The following is a 25,925-nucleotide window of genomic DNA, read 5'->3' as shown; positions in this document are numbered from 1 at the left end:
GATCAACAGAAAAGGAAAAAGTGAAGTTAAATACAAAGCAAAGAACATTTGGTCGAAAGAAAAATAAATGTATATTATAAATCATAATGTTTTAATATAAAACATAAAACTTAACAAACAGACCCATTTCGAATTTTACTTTTGTCTCCAAAACAATTAAAAGAATCGTCGCTTTCCAGCTCCTCGCTTACCTGAACAAAGACTCACTACTTCCAAAAGGTTTTCAGTGAGCATATTCAACTGAGACAGCGATCTTGAAGGTGGTTTAAGATGTGTGTGATACCGTTGATACTGGTAACATATCATTACTGGAACTTCCCGATGCTGTTTTTGGCACAGTTGACCACCAAATTTTCCTTAGAAGAATTGACTACTGCAATGCGATTATGTTTGATGATTTGAGGTTTGTTCTGAACATAGCAGCAAGAATTGTTGTTGGTTATTCAAAATTCAGTTTAATATTATTATCATCATATCAGGAACAGATCTCAACTGGCTCCGCATGCCAGAAAGAATCGTTTTCAAATTAGCTCATCTAGTCAGAGATTATTTCCATTTTTTCTATTGCATTTACATATAATTAATAGTATTTGGAACTTTGTTGCCATTACGGAAATAGCTTATTTTGGCAAACTTCAAAAAGGCGGTTCAAAATTATAAGAATAATTTTTTTGTAACGAGAGAGTAAGCAAGTAATGAAACATTTTACTAACTTTATTTTTTAACAAACAATAATACAAGGTATGTTATCTAACAATAATATTAAAATAAATGTCATTTCAAGTATGTTATAAATATGCCATTTCCATGAGAGTATGTTACACAGGATAGTTATCATTGAGTAAAATTAAATATTGTTCAAATGCATGTGCTTTATTGCTGTAGCGGCACTGAAATTTGTATAGATAACTTAAAAATAATGCGCGACTTGTTCCACATTGACAACGAAATTTCCTTATTGCATACATCCGTAGACCCTCAATGGCCTGGGTATTGACATCAGCATATAGATGTACAAAGTTTTTGAGTGTGCACTACAACCGAATGTTGATAAATCCCATGGTTTATTTTGTCAATTTTGTAGTAGCCTGCCCAACCGTCAGCAACAATGAATATGATCAATTATTATTTGTTCCATCACCATCAGCGAACATCAGCGAAGCTGCATTTCTGCGAGCAACTACTTCTAACTAACAATGGCCAAAATTTTGTTTTAATATAAATAATCCATTTTCTACATCGTAACGTCTCCCTGTGGTACTTTCTGTGAAAAAAATGTTTCGTTCATTTCCACCGTTATTATCAAATCCTCCGAGTGAGTTACACCTGATGGTTTAACACCCAATTTCTACATTATAAGAGGAAAAATTGTTATAATCAACAGTGATTTCGTAATTGTTAATTTTGGTCAAGCATCGATTACGTGCTTTGCCTTTACATCATATACCCTGTTGAACCGCACCGAATACTATTCTTTTCTTCCTCCCAATCACTGCTCTTCTTGGTTCGGTGTTCTCTCAAACATAAGCGCAACCGCAACAACCCAGCAGTAGATCATCATTATAATACTTTTAGTGCTGAGACCGCAATTGGCAAAAAAGGAACCTGTGTAAATATTTGTCCTGGTATTGCAATTTCGACATCTCAACGAAAACCATCAGGTGACTCAGTTTAAGTTAAGTTAAAAATAAACGCAGAGACAATCTAACAAAGCGTTCAGAATTTGGGACCGCCGTTCTGAGGCTTGCCATTTTTCCTGAACTACATAGACAGTTCATTTCATCATTTAATGCAACCAAATCTGAAATTGAGATTTCTACAAGCACATTTTGTGATAAATTATAAATTAATAATAATTATTTTAAGCCAGTGGCAGATCTAGAGAAGGGGGGAGGCAAGCGGGGCAAGCTAGAGTTAGTGAGCAGTTTTTTAATAAGTCAGAAAAAGGACCGTCTTATGTGTAAAATCGACCAGAAAAAAAGTTTTCAGCCGCACTATCACAAATCTTGAATTTCCCCGTAAAAATTTTGAATCCTCCCGTGAAAATTTAAACATTTTCAAATTTTTGGCCCCTTGTCAAAGTTGTCTAGATCCGCCTCTGCGTTAGGCTATGTTGGTAAACATCGCGTGTATGATCTCTCTTTTTTTTACAGCCATATCTCACTCCGCATATATTTTTTATGGCTTGCAAACTTCTGTCTCGTTAAGATATTTAAGTGTCTGTTATGTTTTGCGAATGGATTGGAGGTTGATCGTCTGCGGGTTGCTCCTGCACCTGGTCCTCTTCTACTCCATCTTCGACATCTACTTCACATCTCCACTTGTTCACGGGGTGCCATCCCACACCAACCCGCTACCTCCCCCTGCAAAACGATTGGTCCTCTTCGTGTCTGATGGATTGAGGGCTGACAAGTTATTTCAAGTTGATCAGCAGAGTGGAAGCAGTCACACGCCATTCTTGAGGTCCTGATGTATTCTGTCTCTAATGTAGAATATTATAAATGATTGTTTTGTAGGCTGTGTTGTATTGTATGGATACATCATTGGTTGTTGATTGTCTCATCCAATTTGTTCTTATTCAAATTTGTAAAAATTTTATGTATATGCATCAATTGATTAATTTGTGAAGTGTTCAAAAACTTTTTGTTACGATCTAAATTCTAAATAGTTTACAAAATGTAATTTCATTAAAATTGCAATTGTTAAGAATTAAACTTATACAATGTTTTAATTTTAAAAACATCAAACAAGAATAAATACTCTCCAAATTGAAACACTCGACAAATCAAGTTTTCATAATTTTCATATCTTCTTCAATATTTTTTCATTCATTCATACAAATGATTAATATTAATTTATATATAGTTTTAAAAATTAAAAATAGAAATCTTAATTTACCGATTCCCTGTTAAAAAATTTGTCATTTAACTTTTTTCATAGCATGAAAGGACATCTTATCTGCACAGTTTTTCAACAGCACCTCAAGTCTTGGTTGTAGTGGCGTGCTTTAATGCATAGAATCAATTTATCATTGTCCTAATCTATTCGACTTCACTAAACTATATAACTAATATGATATTTTATTATATTGATGTTTATAATGTAGTAAATTAATATGTTGAATACTGCATATAAAAATATATTGAATTCTTATAAATAATAAATTGAATGCGATATAGGAGCCTAGCCGAGGTTAGAGGTGTATGGGGCGTGTCACACACTCGAGTTCCAACTGAATCAAGACCTGGCCATGTGGCACTCATAGCTGGATTCTATGAAGATGTCAGCGCCATCACCAAAGGTTCCACCATCTTACATCTTTCCTGATTTCTAAATTAGTTTCTTTCTTATTCATTTAAATGATTGTTAGGATTTATTTAATTTAAAAAGTTTTTTTTGGGATCGGTAACTATTTTTTATGTTTTTTTTTTGTTATTGGAAATATGATTGCCTTGTTGAATAATTTATGTATCAAAAATTTGAATGAATTGTTATTATTAAATGAATATTCATTAGTCCATTTTCAAAAAATATTAAAAGTGTATTTATTTTAATTAAATAAGTTTTGTTTTTCTTTTTTTAGTTTTTTTTTCTTGCTTATGTGAGTCATTAAAAAAAATTTTTTTTTTCTAGTGATCTGATCTAGTAAATTTTCTTCAATTTTTATTGTCATTTTGTTTCATTTTTTTTAGATTTTTTTTTATAGTAAACATACTTTTCAATTATTTCATTTGATCAATTTTCAAATTTATTATTAAATTCATGTATGTCTGAATAAAACTTTTTTAATTACAAAATAATATTCATTATGATTAATTCATATGTACTGAAGAATGAATTCAAATTTGTTAAACAAGGCTGGAAAGAGAACCCTGTAGAGTTTGATTCACTGTTCAACCAGTCATCGACCACGTGGTCCTGGGGCAGTCCTGACATCCTGCCCATGTTCAAACATGGTCGTTCTCTATGACCTTGACCTTATTATTATTGACATTAATTTATTTTTCATTCCATATATTGTTTCACTGTTTGCTTATTTCATTTTATTTCAAGAAATTCTATTATTTCAATTATTATTTAAGAGCATGTAGAATAAAATTTGTTCTTAATAATTTTTATTAATATTTTGTTATTATTAACATAATTTAGTTATATATATTAATATATTTTAGTTTGTTTGTACTAGGTTTCTAAACAATTGATCTGTTTTGAATAATCTCAAATATTGTTTGAAGGATTTTATTTTTGGCTTGTCAGCACCAAATAAAACTTTCATTTATTTTTTACTGCATTTAAATATGGGAACTATGCTTTAAAATTAAATTGTTTTATTTTAAGCAGCAATTGAATCAAACCTTTTAAACTTTTAATTTAAATTCAATGTTATATAATTGTAATTATTAACTATAATTTCTGTCATGAAATTTGAAACCAAATTTTTAATTAAATTTTGTTTTGATAAATTCATTTGACTTTTGAATGTGAACATGACAGGGGCAACGGGAGATCATGTGCATGCATTCATGTACCCAGACCACAGTGAAGATTTCGCAGCAGGCGACCATGCACAGCTTGATACGTGGGTCTTCAGAAATGTTCAGGTGAGGTTTCAGTTGGTTTCTTCACTTTCTTTCTTAATCTGGTATTCTGATGCTCTGCTGCTGATGTTGGTTGCGAGGCATGGCTGATGAAATGCATTTGAATTGTGTCATCAGATTAATTAATGAGCAACCATTCAAGAAATAAACTAACATTCAGTCAACTTGACAAGCAACAATTTTGCAAGCGACAATCAAAATCACCAAACAATCAACATCACCCAACAATCAAAATCACCCAGGATTTTTTCTCCCAATCCAACGAGAGCGACACAAGCAAGGATCTCCACAAGTCGAAAATTGTTTTCTTTCTGCACCTGCTGGGTCTCGATACTACAGGACACGTACACAAGCCACACTCCAAGTTGGGTCATGGTCCTTGTTCTTCGTGTTTGCTTGCTTGTATTGCTTGTGGTTTTTGCAAATATTTATGGTTTTGTGTTTATTAGTAAACAACATTTTGGCATACTTTGAGTTTTGATATGAACAACTACATACTTTTAGCATGGGTGAAATTGTGAAATTACATGTTATTACATGTGCAATTTTTGGGCTGAGATTAAACAAACATCCATGGGTTGGAAAGATTGTGTTGATCATTTAATCAGTTCTAGAACTGGGATATTATTTGTTTGCACACGATCTGCACAGGAATTACGTGAAGAATATGAAAGTTGTTGACGATGGTGTCGAGAAGATTGTGAGTATGGTTGAGGAGTTTTACCGGCACGATGGGAGGACTGCATACATCTTCACTTCCGATCATGGCATGACTAGTTGGGGTGGGTGCTGATGATAATGATGATGTGATGGATTTTGATGATGATGATGATGTGATCGATTGTAATGATGATGGTGTGATTGATTGTTTGATTGTGATGATGATATTGTACAGTAAAGTCAGCTGTTTCTCAGGTCAGGAATGAAAAGGTTTGTTTTGGCTGTGGAAAACCAAGGCACTTCGTCTCCCATGCCCTCAGAAAAGTATGCCAAACAAGTTTCGGTCAAGCTATCAAAAGGGCCAGAATAACTGTTATAGGTGCGGAAAATCAGGCCATTTCAAAAGGGAATGTCCAGAGAAAGAAAAGTCGATTAAACAATCAGAACGCGTGAAAAAATCTAATGGAAATGACAACCGAACTTTATATTTGCCGATTTCGGTAAATGGCAAAAAGAAGATTGGGTTTGTTGGATAGCAGTAACAGCGTATCCATCGTACCGTCCTCAATGGATGACGTAGCAAGGGTTACACCTATCAAAAAATCGTTGAAAGCTGTTAACAATACAAAGATTCCAATAATGGGGGAAATGGAACTATGGATAAAGATTGGTGGATTTTCTAATTTTGCTTCAGAAATTATTTTGACTTGTAAATAATAATTTCATGAAAGTTTGGCGAAGCACGGGCTGCCGTTGATAACTGAAATAGAATAGTGAAATTGGTCACTAAAGGATCGTCAAATGGGTCACTGTGTCGTGTCTTCTCTAGTGTGGAAGTGTTAATTCCTGCACGAGCGGAACTAGATGTATCGACAAAATTAGTGATACGTCACCCATCCATATTAATATTAACAGATTGCGTGTGTTCTGAAGCAAGGCAAGTAAAATCAGGTGTCTTTATCATAAGAGACAAACAAAAATTCAGCTGGAGATAAAGCCTTCGAAAGCTTGAAGGCTGCGCTGATAACTGCACCAGTTTTGGCTATGTCTTAAGACGAGGGACCTTTCGTTCTGGATACGGATGCTTTGCAGCATACCTTTGGAGCAGTATTTTCGCAGTTAATATTGCACTACGCGAAATGAGTTGCTAGCGGTCGTTTATTTGTTGGGTAGCCATTATACCATCAGAACCGATCATGCAACGTTGACGTGGTTGAGAAACACATCCGACCCTATTGGTCAACGGGCAAGGAGGTTGGAACAAATGGAGGAGTTTGATTTTAATATCTAAAGGGCAGGTATGAAACATGGAAATGCGGATGCCATATCTCGGAAACCGTCTAAAAAAGAGTACTGCAAACCAGAAACACTGGCTGTGAAACGGGTTAAAGACGCTGGCGAATATACTGACCTATGAGAGGGTCAATCTGCGGATAAGACAATCCAGATTTTTGTGAAGTGGCCGCAGAAAAATGCTACTAAACCGTCCTGGGACGACATATCTAGTGAAGATAGGACGCTCGAAACGCTTCTGAATTTAAGGGACCGTCTTGAAATCAAAGACGGAGTTTTATGTGGACGATTCGAAATAGCAGGCCTTGGTGCCCGCAAATATGATTAATTCTGTTTTATTAATTGCTCATATAGGAATGACAGGGGGACATTTAGACGTAAATAAACTGAAAGAATCCGTCCAACGCATGTTTTACTGGCCAATATGGAAAACCGACGTCGAGATGTTTGTCAGGACTTGCGAGAAATGAATTCGATACTACCGGAGTAAGCCACCACGGCGAGCCAAAATGAAAATAATGTTGTCTGGCATGCCATGGGAAAGGGTAGCGCTGGGTATCACCGGTTCACATCCAAAATTGAAAAGAGCTAAAGATTTTGGATCATTCTTCAAAGTGAACGAAGGCATTTCCGTTACGAAAGCACACAGCAGTTACAGTGTCTGAGGTCTTAACTGCCGAAATTTTGTTGCCGCTGCAAATACTCACAGATCAGTGTAGGGAATTTGAAAGCGAACTGTTTACCACGCTTTTACACATTTTGCGAATCGAAAAGTTGGGAACATCGCCGTACAATCTATCTTCTGAGGGGGCGATAGAACGATTCCACAAAACGTTAAACTCAATACTGGCCAAAGTTGTGCAGGAATTCCAGAGTGATTGGGAGGAACATTTACTACACGTTATGGCAGCGTATTGAGCAAGTGTACATTCTGCGACCGGGTTTACCCACGAATAAATTATTTTTAGAAAGGGAAAGCATAATGTCAGTGAATCTGGTGTATCGATTGCCTAAAGAAGCCAGTCTAGGAGAGTCCTATCCCAAAAGAAAATAGGTTGCTCATCGAAACAACAAGTATCGTTGCACCGACGCGAAAGAGAGAAAGAAAAAAGCCGTCTAGATGGGGCCCGAAGCTAATGGCAATCAACATCTCCAACTTTAACGAAGATTTGAAAGCAAACGGGACGACGTTTGATGGGCTGGGGGATATTGTAAAGTTTTTTGGCGCGCATGTTGCTTGAATAGCTCATGTGCGATATAGTTTTGTGTGCATGTTGGTATGGTATTGCGCAAGTATGGTTAGTACGTTGAGAATGAGAATAAATGGTCTCTCAGTTGGTTTTGTTTGGATTGGTATTTAAGCGTTTTGAACAATGGCTCATGGGTCCTGCTTATTTTTGTTTTATTTTTCTAGCGTGGTTACTGGTGCGTTAGGTTATTGGTGATTTATTGGTTATTGGGGATAGACTGCTCTGCGTTTTTCTTTGGGTTTTGTTTTGTTTTCATTGCTACTGTTCGGTTTCTGTTGCAAATTATTTTTTTGTTTATTTAGAGCATTTAATTTTGTTTGTTATTTATTGTCAGAAATTGTCAGAAAAAAACTTGTCAGCGGTTAGTAGGGTCGGATTAGCTGACTGGCTGGCAGGGCGCGAAAGCTCTTCAGTCCGGCCCGTGTTTTCCGATCCGGAGATAAATATTTGTGAAGAGGCGAGTCCCGGCCAGAAGCAAGACTGCCTAGGCTGGCGGCGGCGCTCGTTTCTGTACAATCAAGGAACGGTTTCCGCCATGCAATAAAAATTCATAAAGTGACTGCGAGATGATGATGTGATTGATTGTGATGATGACGATCACGTAATGCCGTCATACTTTTTTACTGTTATTTTAATTATTCCATCATGGATTTTCTCATTAATTTGTTATTTGTCAACCACATTTTTAATCTTTCTTAATCAGCTATAATCATCATCATCAACATTAATGTATTCATCAATAACTTCATCATCAACATCTTCATCATCATCACCACCATCATCTTCTCCATCATCACCACCAGGTTCGCACGGAGCGGGGGATTTGACGGAGACGATGACTCCGTTCCTGGCCTGGGGTGCTGGCATCAGAGGTCCTCTCCTGAAGAAATTGCGTGATGATGATGATGGTGGGGATGGTGATGATAAACTTAATGATGATCACTTCAGCAAAGGTAAATATGATTATTGGCACTGAATTAGGAATAGCAGAGCATTTTTGTTTATCTCTCAATAATTTTCCGAACTTTTAATATTTCGCCCTTCAAAAAACTGTTGGAAGATCTGCGTTAAATTTTTAGCCACAAAAAAGATTGCCTCTTGCTTAGACATTTTTTTATTATTTTTGATTTTGTCAATCGGGGCGGTGGCGGGAGCTATGGCGTAATTGTTAAGGCGCCTGGCATTGTTCATGCAGTCTCCAGGTTCGAATGTGAAGTGATCCCCGCCTGTCACGTGCAGAAGTGTGTGATGCGTTGAATGACGTGGGTTTATTTTACACTGTGTATTTGATGTAATAATAATAATGCGCATCTGTCGCTTGCCATGGCGCTATATAACATGACATTATTATTAATATTATTATTAATTGGCACGTTTGAAAAGATTTAAAAAAACGATGATAAAAATAATAAATTTGTTGTGCACAATCTTTCATAAACTCAACTTTTTACAAACCCAATCACCTAATGTTTTCCTTCACAATTCTTTGCCCATCCCAATATTTTGGATGATGTTATGATTAGTTCAATAACAAACGTGAGTTTTGATGGTGACCAGTGGCGGATCCAGGGGGTCCGGGGGACCAGTACTTCCCCTCCCGCTGTGAGCAGTTTTTGTATTTAAAGTTAGTAAAAGTCTTTGTTTCAACGGACAAAGTGCCATTTTTGACGAAGAAATGACGTGACAAGCGTAATAAAGGTCGTCAGCCACAAATGTTGCCTCCCCGTCAAAATGTTGGCCGCCCCGTTAACACGTCGAAACTTATTGAAACATTTTCAAAAATTCTCCCCACGGTCAACGTTTGAAATTTTGGCTTTTGGTCCCCGTCACTGATGGTGATGAGGTGTGGATGGTGGTGAGGAGATTGAAATGATGGCCATGATGACGGTGCTCGATGGTTTAAGAGATCATTTAGGTATTTCAATCCTCTCTTCCCCTCATTTTGGTTTCATGTTTCTAAATTTTTATATTTTCAAGATTGGAAACTGAATGACGTTGTGAGAACTGATGTTAATCAGGTTCGTTCCAACTCCATTCATTCATTTATTCATTCATTCATTTTTTCATATCATACTTATATAATTATTTTTTCATTTAACAATTGTTTATTAGACTTTTTTTCATTTTTTGATGAATTTTGTTATTATTTAAATTCTCTTGTAAGCTGTTGTGGTAACGTTTATTCTAATTAATATTAAGTGGATTGTTCACCGACTGCATTGCATTTTCTTACTGCTGCAAATCATTTGTTATTCACCGCCCAGAATGCTGCGGTTCCGAATTAAAATTCGGTTTTGAGTTCTGGGATCTGGTAAAATTCGAATTTGTCGAATCCAACGCTAGTGATTTGGTAAAAACCGGATCCATGATTATTATTGGATGAAGTTTTGTTAAAAATTAAAAAAATGATTTAATTAAATATTTTCAACTTCAAACTGAAATGCAATATTCTATAAATTGTTTTGAGTCACGCGTCAACTTTTTTCAACACGTGTCTGTAATTCGCTCACTTTTAAATTCTGATAGTGTGATGCAGGGCTGTGCGTGGAATCATAAACTTGTTAATTTGAAGGAAATGTTTCTAAAGTTTTTTTGAAATGAACCATGTCGATGTGCCTCGTCACTTGTGTTAACATTGTTGTTGATCAAATCACGTAATGATATTCATTGTGAGAACGCAGGAAAGTATGGCTACATAGGCATACATTATAATATTCAATTGTTGTATGTCAAGCATCAGCTATAAATAGCTATGCACAGTGATTATTTTAACTGAAATAACATGGCAACTGGCGACTATAATTTAAACGTTCACCACTCAGTAGTAGGTTATTGTTTGTTGAGTTATATTGTTAGTTGGAGTGCATTCAATCGCTTTTTCTTGCGAAAGGAACTAGCGGTAATGTCGCAATTGATAAGAAGTTACAAAGTTAATGAAATGAAACAATAAAGTCATAACCTTTCTGGTTGTCAATTCTCTAGTCTCAAATCACACAGATTAATGAGAATTCTTTCAACCTCTTCTAACTAACGAATCAAAATAACTCACCAACCAACCAACTAACTTATCTCTGCTTAACTATCTATAGTTGATGTATTACGCGATGTATGACATACAACAATTTATTATTATAAAGTGTGTCTATATAACAGTATGGATTCATGTCAGTTTTCTGTTTTGTGAATTTTCTAGTTCGATCGTTCGAATTTACAATACCAAAATAGTCATTCTAGCTCTCATGCCGACAAGAAATATTTGCTGAAATGTCATCAACGCGCATGCACTTTAGATCCGGATTGGGAATCGTCCGAGTCCATCACTTAGATTCGGATCCGGATACCAGGAATCTCGAAATCTTCGATCTGTCGCATTTTTACTTGCCACTCACCACGCAACGTGCATATCTCCACCACCACATAACAATAGTCTTTTTTGATTCGACCTGCCAGAGTTCGAATCCGATCAGCTCGCGACATTAACCCACTTACCCGAGACCTAGCAATCCAGCTAACATCAAAGTTTATTTACTCGGATGTCAACTTTAAATAGTTTGTTAATAAAGTTTCATTTATGTCTCCATTTGCCATTACTATTCATGAATACTCTCCTGTTGAATGCACGCAGGCAGACATCTCTGCCCTGATGTCGACGTTGATCGGAGTTCCTATCGCGAAACAATCTGTGGTCAGTGCGTGCTCGTGTGCTCGTGTGTGTGTGTGTGTGTGTGTGCTTGTTGTTTTTTTCTTTAACTGTTTGTTTTCACTGTTTTGTTTTTATTTTGTGATTTCATTTTTTTGTGAGCGAATGTTTGTTTGCCAATGCGCTATCATCACTTTCATGTGCTTAAATCACGTTATCATTTTAATGATGATCATTGACACAACGGTCGTGATGCCACCACCACCACCACCACGATGGCAGGGAACGGTGCCAACCTCCGTCCTGAACACCTCCATGCAGTTCAAGGCACACAGCCTCCTCACCAACCTCCGGCAGGTCCACGAACAGTACAAGGTCACGTGCGTGAAGTCTTGATCAACTCTTTTTTTTTCTTTCATCCCATTGAACGTCACAGAGCGAAATAACGAGAGATCAGATTCTGCGTCTTGCACGTCATGTTCGAACTCTATCGCACCCTCATTGGCACAGCCGCACGCGTTCTAATTGTTGATCAGTGAGCGATGCACGTGAGAAGAAATGTTTCCATTTATTCGTTTTTATGACTGAGTGTTTCAGCTGATTGCAAATAATTGAATGGACGGTGTCCAACCACCACGTGCCCGCATGCAGGTTAAGGAGGAAGAGAAACGAACAACCGTCTTTTCCGCGCTCTTCACTCCTTTCTCGTTAGTTGAATGAGTGGTGAATGAATGAATGAATGAATGAATGAGTGGGTGATTGAATAAGTGAATTAATTGACGGTTGACGAATTGATAAGCAGACGACGTCAACTCAGCATTGAATGGCTTGAAAGCTAATACATCAATTAACGCACGATTGACCTTCTGGCTTATTTTATAATTAATTGTTGCGCTCTGTGGCTTATCAGCACCGGGGCACCTCATGTGAATATTCTTTTAACTGATAATATTGATTTCTTTTTAATTTCCAGGAAACGTGATGAAATCGTAAGTGCGTGTGGATGGACGAATGGGCAGTTGGTGAGCCTTGTTGTTGTAAATGGCGAACGAATATTTAACATCCTATAAATGATAATATTTTATAAAGCAACATTTTGCTTTCAGTTGAAGATCGGGGGAAAAAAATCAAGAAATAAATTATTTATGCGTGAAATCAATGAAATGCATTGGTCCGGTAGAATGAATTTATATTTGGAGTAGAAGGACATATGTACATTTGGAAGTTTATATTGTCTGGTGAATGAATTAATGAAAAAATTTATCAATTTTCATGATCAGATAATTGAAGAAAAGAATGAATATTTAAATGAATGAACGAATGAATGAATTAAATGAAGAAAACTGATGAATCAATCAATCAATCAATCAACCAGCCAATCAATAAATCAATCAATCAACCAATCAATAAATCAATCAATCAACCAATCGACCAACCAACCAACCAACCAATCAATCAATCAATCAATCATTCATTTATTCAATCAATTAATCAATTGCTATTTAATTAATTTTTTATAACGATTAGATAAGTGAGATGAAGAACGTTGAGAATCTTCTGGAGGGCGCCCTCTACGAAGATGTGGTCTGTTGCATTCAATTTAATTTGATTATACATTATACTTTTCAGTAATCTTTATTGTTTGATGTTAACGATTAATGTAAAAGCTGTGATTGTAATAAATCATTACACTTAAAATTAAATTATTTTTTTAAAATTTGTTATTTTTAACGGTTTCTGATCTATTGAAGTCCACAAAAAATTTCCAAATATGCAATAGGCCTGTTAACTGTTAAATCTCAGATTAACTGCTGGTTTGTTAGGTCGAGATGTAATATTATTTATTATGCTACATAATAATTATTTTTTATGTTGCATAATAATTATTTATTATGTTACATAATAATTATTTTTTATGTTGCATAATATTATTTATTGTGTTAAGATATTCTATTGTTTATTAAATGTCATTGTTATTTTCTTAACATTTAAATTTCATTTCGGCTGCTCTCTAGATATTAGTAGGTAATAAAAAAAAATGATGGACACTTGATCGTGTTCTCGACTTCGTCATTACCGTGCTCTTCTTCATATATGTCGAACCACAACGTTGTCAGCACTTTCATTATCGTCGTCTTTGTCACCATCATTTCTGAATCTTTCATCACCACCCATCATCTTGTCCGATCTAATTCCATTAAATGATCACCATCATGTTCATATCACCATCATATCGCATTCGTCTTCATCTTCATTTAACCTAATCATCATCATCACCTCCCCCATCACCATCGTCACACTCATCACCACATCATCATAGATTCGCAAATGTCCACCCCTCATTGAAACGATTCTCGAGGGCTTCCAGTATTATCATCAGTATGATCGATTCATTCTTGGGTGAGTACGTGATGATGATGATGATAAGAATGGTGATGATGAGTGTGGTAATTGTAATAATTAAGTAAAGTAAGCGATCGAAGCTTCCATTTGTGGCACGTGGCACCTCTCATGTCTCTTCACAAAGTCTGACTAGAAAACGACGGTGGATCCTCCAAACAACGTAACTTTGTTTATAATATGTACCAATGGCTCTCAACATGAGGTGTGATGTCTGCCGAGATGCTTGTACAGGTCCGTAGTTTTTCTGGTTACATCACCTCTCCTGCTGTATATGCATCCAGTTTTTGTTGTTGTTGTAATGCTACGCTGTGTCTTGTAACATCTTTTACCAAGTTCCTGACATTTTTTGACAATTCTTAGTTTGCTGTATAATACGGCTGCTTGTACTTTTTGGCGTTGAATTCTTTGTCTGTTATTTTTAATTCATCTTAGATACATTTGACACTCTCAGTTTTTGCTACAGGATCAGGGCCGTTGATAGTTTTTCAAACTGATTGCTAACGATTTCTAGAAAGTGTTAATGTCTGTCAAGATTTTGTTGTTTTGGGCGAAGTGCTTTGTCCAATATATTGACATTTTCATCGTAGAACAACGCCTAATTTTTTTGGTTTGCTGCATTTTCTAGCATTTTTTAATTGTTTTGCTCGTCAGACCGGTACCAACGCCCGTAACTCAGAATTTCCAAGATCAGCATCACGTATTTAAGCATGAATGAAGGGATTTGGCGTATCGTGCTAAAAGTGGGTTCACTGGCAAGCCATGTTTCGTATTGTACGACGGAGTTTGGTCAAATCACCTACCCTGTAGTCATCTAATACCAATATGGATGATACTTTGAAGCATGTTTTGTAGACTTCCACCGAACGAACTCTCAACCCGCCGAATATAGAAAAGCGGAGAAAACAGCAAATGGTTCAAAAATTAAAACAAATGATGGAGAATTCTGATTTTTATATTAAAAGAACAATAAATGACACAATAATTGAAACAAAAAAATGAAATCAGTCAAAAAGTAAAAAACTTTTGTTAAGGCACAAAAATGCAATTGATAGAATAAGATACGTTGATAAATGAAGTAACGTTGCACAGACACGCGTTGAAAAATGAGGATCCAAGTAAGCTGCCAAGTTTTTTAAACATCTTGAAAATGCATTTGGTTTTTATAGGGTTGATCAAGTTGATTGTGACAAGTTATTTCGAGCAGCTGACAATTACACATCGACCATTTCAATATGAAACTGAATCGAGCACTGACGATAACACTGTCTCCCCAGTCTTTCACAACCCCAGAAGAGAATCTAAATCACAGGTCGTGGATAGAACTAGAGAAGAGGCTTTGTAAAAGAGGCTGTGTTTTAAATGTCAACAGCCCTGTCATCTGTCACAAGCAAACCTGTTAACATTCAAAAGAATTCAGTGCGTCGTGAAACGGAAAAAAAGGTGATCAGAGGATGATGGTGATAATGAGGATGATGGTGATAATGAGGATGATGGTGATAATGAGGATGATGGTGGTGGTGACTGCAAGGATGAGATGAATACGTTGGAAGATGTGATTGAGGAAATCAAAACGCCGGAGGATTTCGATGGGGGCATCCTTTTGATTCCTCGACTGCAGGAAGAGCTGATTCTTTGATATTGGAGCAGCTGATAGGAAGGAAGTTGAAGCAATGATCGTCAATACAAAAGAAAATGTTTCCATCAGTGATAACAGTTACGACGCCGAATCAGATAAGTTCGAAGTGATTGCTGGCCACGACTCGACTGGCTATCCAATAGTTTCATTTCATGCTCTCAATCTATGCTGAAGATAGCTGAACAGAAGCAGATCAGTGCTTGCCATCAGGTGACAACCTGCTGATCTTCAGCGGCGGGTGTCAGGGATGTCTGGCGTAGATAGTTACGAATGCATGTACTGTACATGATGGAAGGGAGTGGTTCGCTACATTCGTTTCACATGCGATCTTCAAACTGACGAGGATGTTGTTGGCGATGAGGGTGATGTTGATACGGAAAATTAATATTATTAGTGGTAATAGTAGCATTGATGTTAATATTACCACCACCACCACCACCGTCATCATCATCATCATCATCATCATCGACAGATGCTGCGTGACACTGAGTTACGTTGGTTGGATGCTCCTCATCACGACCACACTCATCATCCATCACACTGGCATCAACAGTCAACATCAGCATCATCAACAACATCATTGCAGCGAAGGTCAAGGATTTTTTCTAAATTCTTGCACGTCATCGTCGACTTCAAGGTATATAAGAAGCATGTTTAAGCTCTCTGCCGTTGGAGTCATCATCTTTTTATTTGGTTTGTTCATTTTTTGATGAAGCTGTAATTGCAATGCTCCCTATGAAATGAAGTTTTGTACTGTTAACTGTTTTTTTGCATCGGACTTGAACGTGCATCTCACGAGCTGATGTTAATTTTGTTGCAATCCTTCACACTGTTTAATGTGCATTCGTTATTTTTTGCTGTTGGATAGAATTTCTTATAAGTAACATTTGTGATGACATAATAAATAAACCCTTAGTTATTTTATGTTTGCAATGATCCAGGTCAACACAAACCACTGATGCACTACATTTATTTTCTACTTCCTCTGTGTCTATGGTTCCTTGTCATCGATCGGTTGGTTGGTTCATTGATTGGTTGATTGGCTGGTTGGCTGGTTGTTCTGTTGGTTAGCTGGCTGGTTGGTAGGCGGTTGGCTGTTTGGTTGGCTGGTTGGTTGGCTGATTGTTTTGTTGGTTAGCTGGTTGTTTGGTGGGTGGTTGGCTGGCTGGCTGGTAACAGTAAGTTTATTAGTTTTTGGTAGACGAGCGACAATGAATCAGATGGTAGTTGCATGTATTACATAAAATATAAAGATTAAAGACCAAATTTTTTTTGAAAAATTGTACGTGTTGGAGTCTTCGTTTATTTCTGCACTCAGCATCTATATATGAATGCACACATTTATACGGTTGTTGGACGCTGTCAGGTATTTATTTCGTTGCAGACTGCACTCAAATTTGTTAAAAACAGTATTTTTTTATTTCAATTGATATCAACTGCGTTCAAAGGTCATGCATATTTGTTGAAAGAATTTGAACCTTTCATCGTGGCATCCATTCGCTGCAATGTTGTGAAATTCAAAAAAAAACTCTGACCCGTCAAAACAACTAGCACATTAAATTGCACATTCAACTAAGGTACAAAGTGTGGTACAGCGTGTACTGCCACGTGACTGGCCACTGCAACTCCCCCCCCAACACTTGCGATGACCTTCGAACGTGTCGACCCATCAAACTGTTCATCGGGCTTCTATTCACTCTGCTTGGTTTGGAGTTGCTGGTCGGTTGGTCGATCTTGCTAATTGCTGGTTGTTGTTAGCTCTTGTTGTGGGGGTGGTTGTTGTTGTTGTTAATTTTTGTTGTTTGTTGTCGTTATTTGTTGTTCCGCGTTGTTGATGTGTTCATTATTGTCATCGTTATAACTTCATTACCGACGTCTCGGTCATTATTGTCATCATCATCATCATCGTTGTTGTCGTTGTTGTTGTTGTGACCACCATGATTGTTGTCACTTTCGTCATGTTGTCATCATCCTGATTAACGCCTGCCTACAGGTCTTCTCCTTCATACACAGGCAGTTGTTGTCGGTCGGTCTGCTCTGCATGGCGTTGTGGCCCTGGTTTCAACGGTGTCTGCAACTACAACAACAACAACATCATCATCAACAACAACATCAACAACAACATCAACATCATCAACCACAACATCAACAACAACATCATCAACAACATCAACAACAACATCAACAACAACATCAACAACATCAACAACAACATCAACAACAACATCAACAACAACATCAACATCAACAACAACAACAACAACATCATCAACAACAACGACACCTACAACATCTTTATGAACAAGATCATCAACAGCGATTTCCATACTCACCACCACCACCACCACCATCATCATCATCATCATTAGCACCGACACCTTCGCTAGCGACGCAGGCAGGCTGGACAGCATCGTGCATCTTGATGTCCATCTTCCCACTCCTGCCCACCGTCAGCAAGGACTCCAACTACCCTGCTGTGTTCGTCCACTTCATCTCACTTAACACCACCACCACCACCACACCACCACCACCACCACCACCAAGTGCCATGCATCGTTTCATTAAATGCATTGTTTACCTTATGACATCAAATAGGAGAGAGTGTAATAACTTGCTGGCAGCGCAATTTATTAGCATGGCTTTACTCGTTGTTGGTGAAAGGGTTTTGTTTGCACGTCCTTGGCTGGACACTGCCAGATGGTTTTAGAACAACTTTATAATTAGTTTTTTTAATTAACCACTCTCTCTTTCGATTCTCTCTCTCTCTCTCTCTCTCTCTCTCTCTCTCTCTCTCTCTTTCTCTCTCTGAAGCTCATGATGTGTAAAAGTTGAGAAATTTCTCACGCTAACATTACATTTCTTCCTCACAGGTATGCATCCGTGTTCCTCTGCCTTCTCCTTTACATTCTGCTCTTCCATCAGTCAGAACTTTTTGGGTTTTTTTTCTGATTCAATTAAGTTATATTCTTATTTTCTTGTTCTATTTGATTGCAGCCATTCAATTGTAAAAAATTATCGAATATGAAATTAAATTAGTTAATTAATTCAATTAATTAATCGAATTAAGTAATAAATATAGAAATTTAAAAAGGTTCTCAAAACGAGGATCCGGCATGTTCACCTCTCTTGAGATTCTCCAAGTCAGTCTGATGTAGCTAATGAACACTTTCAAGATTGTCATAATAATTAGAAAATAATCACAATAATATAATAATTATAACGATAATAATAATAATATTATTATTATGATATTTATGATTTTTATTGTTTCTATTGTTTTATTTGTATTATTGTGTTATTTTTCTAGTTATTAAAATAATTTTTCAGAAGTCAATCATGCATTTTCTAAATAATTTTTTTCTTTCATCCATTAAAATATGATAGATGATTAAATTATTAGATAAAAAATAAAATGAAAATAATTTTAAAGTAAAATAACAATAATTATTTATTATAAAGTTGGATTAAAATGTTTGGATGCCCTACATAAACTTACCACTTTGAACGCTTCAGTTGGTGTTGGTTGTGCTATCCGGCCTCATAGTCTGGTGGTTTGTTGGGGTGAGGAACAACGATGCTGGCTTCAAATCATCGTCCCTCGCCAGCTTTCTGCATTTCATCAGCTGGCTGATACTGGGTTAGCTAACCTCGGTTCATTTTTTTGCTAATTATGAGTTTTTATTTTTGTTTTTATTTTCAATTTGTTTGTTTTTTTTTAGATTTTTTAAATTCGACTATGATCAGATTGACATAAATTAACAATAATAATTATTTTTTTATTAAAGTACTTTTATTATTGTATTAATATCTATTTATATTTACATTTATATGTAACACACTTATAACATGTTAATTATTTTTTTGCTCAGGTTCTAGTGATAATATATATATAAGGAATATTAAGTCTATTAATATTGGCATTAATATGGATATATTTACATTGTACAAGTTATCATCATCATCATCATCATCATCATTATTATTATTATTATTATTATTATTATTATTATTATTATTATTGTTGTTGTTGTTAGTATTCCTTCCGAGTTGTCGAGCAGGGTACACGGATGTCAATTTTGTTTTTATTTTATTTTGTCTCCCATTTAGTTTCATACATTACGTACTACAGTTTTTGAGTTGAGCGGAATGATGAGCATAGCATAACATCTGGTAAGGATGAATGTGTCGAGTGCAATAGAGTCGCACCAGCCAAGGACAATTTGAGGTGCCTGGTTTGCAAGGCTGCACGTGCACGCCACGCTTGTTCAAACTGCTGCAAAGGTATGATGTCCAGATTTTTTTATCACTCGCGTGCACGTGTTAGAGAATCTGGATAAAGTTGAAGATGAGGCAGATCATTTTGGAAGAGATCAAAGAAGTTAAATTGCATCAGTTGTTTGATACAGTGGGAAATATAAGAAATAAGAGAAAAGGCTCATATTCGTATGATGTACTTGCGAAAAGTGAAGAAGATCGGAGGGCAAAAAAATGTAATCATTTTTAAGCTCTTTGAAAAAACAGAAAAAAGGACCAAACCATTTTTGGATATATTTCTAGGTTTAATAAGAAAAATAATGATTTATCTCTAGACCTTGTAAAATTTTACAGAATAGGGAACAAGGCTCATCTACCAAGGCCTGTATTATTGACTTTCAAGTATGAAAATTTGAAAATTTTAAATTATGAAAATTTTATTAATGGAAAACTTGTACCAATTGAAAGGTTTGGAAAATAAGTACAATGGAATTGGCATAAGACAGGGAGAGGGAGAGGCGGTGAGCGGTTTAACAAATTAGTTATCGAGACTGAAGTAAAAAAATGAGTCGGGAGCAGCCAAATGTACAGGGTAAGGAAGGGTCCAAAAAGCATGGGGTGGTAAAATTCAAGGAAGGGAGAGTTTACAATTCTGTACGTTAATTTAGATAGTATTTTCAATTGAATTGTTGAAATAAGAATTACTGTCAAGTCTGTGTATGATTTAATGAAATTCACAGAAATCAACACAAAAAATATTGTAAATGGCTATTCATTATCTGAAATTTTTATAATTATAAATTACTGTTATGTAAGATATAATTTATTTTATATAAATTTAAATTAAGTATAAAATTCAAGGAATATATATGCTTCAGGTTAATTGGACAATGAGAGAAGTTGTGTTTGTTGGCATTGGTGGAAGAACTTTATACTGTAAGAGATAAAAAATTATTTGTAGATAATTTTAATATTTCCAATATTGATTGGAACATAGCATTTAAGAGCTAATTAGTTAATTTCATAAATGATTTGTTTTTGATTCAACTGGTTAAAAAAATCAACCGGATATAGGTCATCTCAAATTGCTGATATTCTGGGTTCCATTTCGCTGATTTTATTCAAAATTTGGAATATTTTATGGGTTGAATATGGTTTTAATATGAAAAGTTGAAAATATGATTTTTCTAGCGGTGAATACAATCCAATGAGGGATTGTGTTAATACAGAATTATATTTAATTAGATTGAAGTAATGAGTAATGTCAGATTTGGCTGATAGAATTTGGAAGAAGTTTTCCAATGTTACGCTCGAGGCGACTGAATAATTTGTTGCGCTCAATGCTGGTCACTCGTCGTCAAATAAATATGATGGTAATCTGTCTTTAAATATTATTTCGTTGTTTAATAAAAGATTGTGGGAAAAATATATCTGCTCTAAAATGTAGCTACGTTGCTCTGGTTGAATGAATTCAAACGTATAAGAAATGAAATTAGAACAAAATTATGGTCAGTAATAATAGGATTCTATGTTTGGCTAAAAAATTAGAGATGTTTCCAAGGTTTTTTGGCAGGTTATTAATAAGCATAAGAAACGTAAAGGTGACGTAAATGTTTTAAAAAGCATCGACGACTTGGGAATTCATACGTGTTGATTGCAATAAGGCTAGCTTATTTGCTAATTATTTCTGCATCTTTTTCAACAGAATGGATATTTTGTATGATGACATTGTTTCGACTTGTAACGTCAAGTTTTTGTTTTTTTGGAAGAACTATCAACTAACACCAGCAATGTAGAATCTAAGTTGAAAAAGTTATGTTAAATCTGCGGGTCCTGCAAAGTTGTTTTTGAGGGTTTTAGTTGAGTGCAGCGAAGTGATTTCAGATTATTTGTTCGCACCTTCGAAACTACATTCCATTCCTGACAGTTGGAGACGCAGTATTGTTCCTATTTAAAAAAAATGATGCTTGTAATGTTGAAAACTTTGCAGTATATGTTCTAATGTTGTGAAATCTTTAGTGAAGGATTACCTTTTGTTACATTTGGATAGGAATCAATTACTTGATGTAAAACAATATGGTTGAGGTGAAGCTATTGGTATGGGTGGGTAAGGAAGCAAATGTACAGGCAGACTTTAAATAAGCTTTCGATAAAGTACCCCACAAACAATTATTTTTGAAGCTAAAAGCACGTGGTGTGAATGATATAATTTATATGGTTGTTGATTGGATTGATGATTATTTAAATAATAGAACGTTTAAGGTGAAAGTAAGAGATAATTTGTCTTGAAGCTTGAGGTTGTGAGTGTTGCTCCTCTAGGGCTTGTTCTGGAACTCTTGCTGTTGTTTGTCAATGACACTTGTCTAATTTTTTATAAAAGTGATGAATATGAAATTTATTTACATGCTGATGAAGCAAAAGTTACTTGGGAGTTTCAGTTCTGATAGAGAGGAGGGACTGTTCGAGCATGCTTGGATGGTTCGTGTGAATAGAGAGTGCCAAGTTACGTGTGGACTGAAGCTGACTGGGCTAAAAATTACTCAGGATTATTGTATAAAATAAATGGTAGTGTTTTGAAAGTCTGTGGCTTATGGTTCTTTTTGTGATAATTTTGTTAAGAAACGCATTTATGATCAAATTATTAATACAGTTATATATCACTCTCGGATTGATTTCTCGCCATTGAAAAAAATTTGTCACTTGTGATAATCTGCATTGGTATGAATGAATGTGTGTGTCAGTCTGTGTGCGCGTGTGTGGAGTGAGTACAGCTGATGATGTGAACAAGTGTGCGTGTTGAGGATGTCAGTGGATGTCAATAGTTCTTGTGGGCCCATCTGTGTACGGGGATGTGCATTTTCACGTTTCTCTATTTTTATTTATTATTTCGTTTATTTATTTATTTTTTATTTCCTTCTTTTTAATTATGCTGTATCTTGCCGGACACACAGGCACCGCGCCCTTAACATATTTACAATTTATGTTACGTTATTATTAAACATTATAACAATTTACTATTATTATTATTATTATATTTTACATCTTATTCATTTACACTCTAATATCTAATTAATAACTTTCGATTGATTTCATTTGGATTTTATCTTTTCGGTCAATAAAAGAATGTTTCCATTATTATTATTACAGCATTAAATACTGATGATTCATTCATCCACCAGCATCTTCCTTCATTCTGCCTCTTCATTCCTCCACCAGGATTGTCGATCGCATCGCTTCCATCTCTCTATCATTCTTCTCAACGTACATCCTTCTCTCCATCGCGTAACTTTCGTTAAATATATTCATTTTTTTTATATTTATTTTTTAAAATAATGTTTTGATTTTTGTGAAGTTAAATTTACTTTTCAAATAACGGATTATAATTTATTTATTTACTTTTTATCAAAAAGAAATCAATTAGTTTCAGTAATAAATAAGTTAAGGAATTAACTTTTTAAAATAATTTTTATGAGATGAATTAATTTTTTTTAGTCTTTATTATTGCAACCCTGACATACGCAGAACCACTTACAATGTTACAGATATATATATATTATATATATATATATATATATATATATATATATATATATATATATATATATATTAATCTTTTTTTATTAATTAATATTTAATAATATTTTTTAATTTTGTCAACTTTGAACGACGGCTTGGGTGGCAGGCACGAGAGCCTCTTCTACCTCTGCCTCTGCCTCCTCATGCACTTCTGGGTCTCCATGGAAACCAACATGGACGCCCCATTGGTCAGTTCACGAGTCGCGTGATATCGTATTACGAAATTATTTCCGTTATTATTTCTTTTTATTTTGTTACTTTTTTGATTTAAGAATTATGTCCTATTCTCAAGTTTTTCATTGATGCAATACTCTCAGTGAGTTTGAGTCAGTTGATATTGTGATGGGACGTTTTTTAAGGCCATCCTTGGTATATGTTTTAAAGGATAATAAAAAGTAATAGATCTGCTGACGAATGAAGGTTTGTTGAAGAGTTCAATTTTGATCTTCAGTGATCATTTGTTGCCTTTTAAACACAACTTGATCCGACTGAATAAAGGGTCATAATAATTTTTTATAATTTTTCACCAGCTCCATCAGCAAGACTTCCGAAAGTTCGACTTGATACAACGCAACTTGAAGGCGTCTGACGTCCGATGCTCCTTCTTTTTCGTACGTTGTTGTTGTTGTTGTTGTTGCTGTTGTTGTTGTTGCTGTTGTTGTTGTTGCTGTTGTTGTTGTTGTTGCTGTTTTTGTTGTCGTTGTAGTTGTTGTTGTTGCTGTTGTTGTTGCTGATGTTGTTGTCGTTGTTGTTGTTGCTGTTATTGTGTTGTTGTTGTTGTTGCTGTCTAATTGGTGGTCGTTGTCAGGTGTGGTGGTCGAATGTAGTTGCAGATGTTCCAACCTGAGCACATCTGATTATTATAAATCATGATAGATATGATTAAAGTAAGTAGATATTAACCTATTTACATACGCATATATTAACACGTAATATTTTAAACTCCACCAAACATTAGCAAACACTTTATTGAATGTAATTCACTAGACACAAACGATCACTCCTCTCACATCAGCCCACATTTCGCATCCATGCACATCCATGCACGCAAGAAATGAACGCCGCGAACGCACCCTACAAACACGCAGACACACGAACGAGGAGTCAAATGAAACGAACACACGACCTCTCACAAAAGCAAAAGACTTAAAATTTTGCAATGACAATCGTAATGGACAATCTACCAATCAAACTACATAGAACAAACAAACAAACGACCAATCAAATCACATATAACAAACAAGCAAGCAACCAATCATGTTGCAGTTGTTCTTCTTGCTGACCTCCTTCTTCGGCACAGGCAACATCGCCAGCATCAACAGCTTCGACCCGACCTCGGTCCTCTGCTTCGTTTCAGTCTTCAGTCCGTTCGTCATGGGCGGACTCATGCTCTTCAAGGTCCTTTGTTTGTTTTGTCCGAATTTCGTTGTATTTTAAAAATTAGTTTTTGTGTTATCTTTTTTCGTCATACTTTCCAGTTGTCATCTGCTGCTCCTCTTAGTTTTGTTTCTCGTTTTGATTTTCTTTTCGTTTTTGTCCAACACTTTTGTCCATTTTCATCTTTCTACTCACTCCGTCTCATTTTGATGTCCATTCTTCTCATTCATTTGTTTTCCACTTGAAATGTTTTTTATGCCTGATGTTTTGCATTGGAACACATCGGCACCAATGTCTCTGCAGATCATCATCCTCTTCCTCGTCGTCACCTGCTGCTTCCACGCCATCCAGGTCTGCACCAACGTGCCAACCAACTCCTTCTTCTACATCGTATTCATCATTTCTGACTACATGGCGCTGGTTGGTTAAATGAATGAATGGCTAGCTAGTTGTTTGTTTGTTTGTTTGTTTGATTGACTGACTGACAGACTGAAAAACTGACTGACTGACTGACCGACCGACCGACCGACCGACCGACCGACCGACCGACCGACCGAACGAACGAACGAATGACCGACCGACCGACTGATTGATTGATTTAAACTCAACGAACTTCTAGCAGACTGTTAATGAATGGGTAAATAAATTATAAAATCAGATAAGATAACTTTAAGACGATCATTTGATGGTTTTTGAAATCGGCAGATTGATTGGTTAATGATGAGAATTCTCAACCAGCTTAACAAAAATGAATGCTGATTTTGAATGGATGATAATTTTTTTTGGTTTCATTTTCCAATTTATAATTTTTTTTATTTCACCGTATTTATTTGTTTTTTCAACACCAAAACATCACACCACACACACCACCACCAAATCAAATCTGCGTTTATTCAGCCAAGTGTAACACACACGCTAGGAGACCAGAAGCAAATGCTTGTTAGGTCACCCTAAAAATAAACAAAATTAAACAAGTTAAAATAAACAGGAATTAACTCACAACCACACACACCACCACCACACCACACACGCCACCACTACCACACAGCACTTCTTCTTCATGGTTCGTGACACGGGCAGTTGGTTGGACATTGGCACCAGCATCAGCCACTACGTCATCGTCATGAGTCTCATCATCTTTCTCTTCGTCATCATCACTCTCTCTCGCTTCCTCACCGAGAAGATGATGGTGACGGGGAAGTTCGTGATGAAATCGTCATTCAAGGAAAAATGATGGT

At 35.9% G+C, this 25,925-nt stretch overlaps 1 protein-coding gene across 1 annotated transcript; it reads left to right on the top strand.

The window, feature by feature from the left end:
• Positions 1–2,236: 2,236 nt before the first annotated feature.
• On the top strand, positions 2,237–25,921 carry HELRODRAFT_108298 (hypothetical protein; the record flags this gene model as incomplete). The annotated part of the gene is made up of 26 exons (XM_009031930.1): positions 2,237–2,463; positions 3,180–3,301; positions 3,858–3,959; positions 4,495–4,601; positions 4,841–4,962; positions 5,250–5,380; positions 8,605–8,718; positions 9,779–9,819; positions 11,427–11,486; positions 11,724–11,816; positions 12,093–12,148; positions 12,415–12,430; positions 12,969–13,025; positions 13,762–13,841; positions 15,953–16,173; positions 16,422–16,498; positions 17,239–17,328; positions 17,474–17,549; positions 17,850–18,052; positions 18,994–19,117; positions 22,914–23,016; positions 23,417–23,510; positions 23,850–23,921; positions 24,577–24,708; positions 24,991–25,107; positions 25,736–25,921. The coding sequence occupies 26 exons, from the start codon at positions 2,237–2,239 to the stop codon at positions 25,919–25,921; spliced, it is 2,823 nt and encodes a 940-aa protein (XP_009030178.1).
• Between the last annotated feature and the right edge of the window lie 4 nt (positions 25,922–25,925).

Source organism: Helobdella robusta, assembly GCF_000326865.2.
Source record: "Helobdella robusta unplaced genomic scaffold HELROscaffold_8, whole genome shotgun sequence".
NCBI classification, from domain to species: domain Eukaryota; kingdom Metazoa; phylum Annelida; class Clitellata; order Rhynchobdellida; family Glossiphoniidae; genus Helobdella; species Helobdella robusta.
The sequence above is the reverse complement of the archived record's forward strand: the minus strand, read 5'-3'. Positions and strand labels throughout refer to the sequence as shown.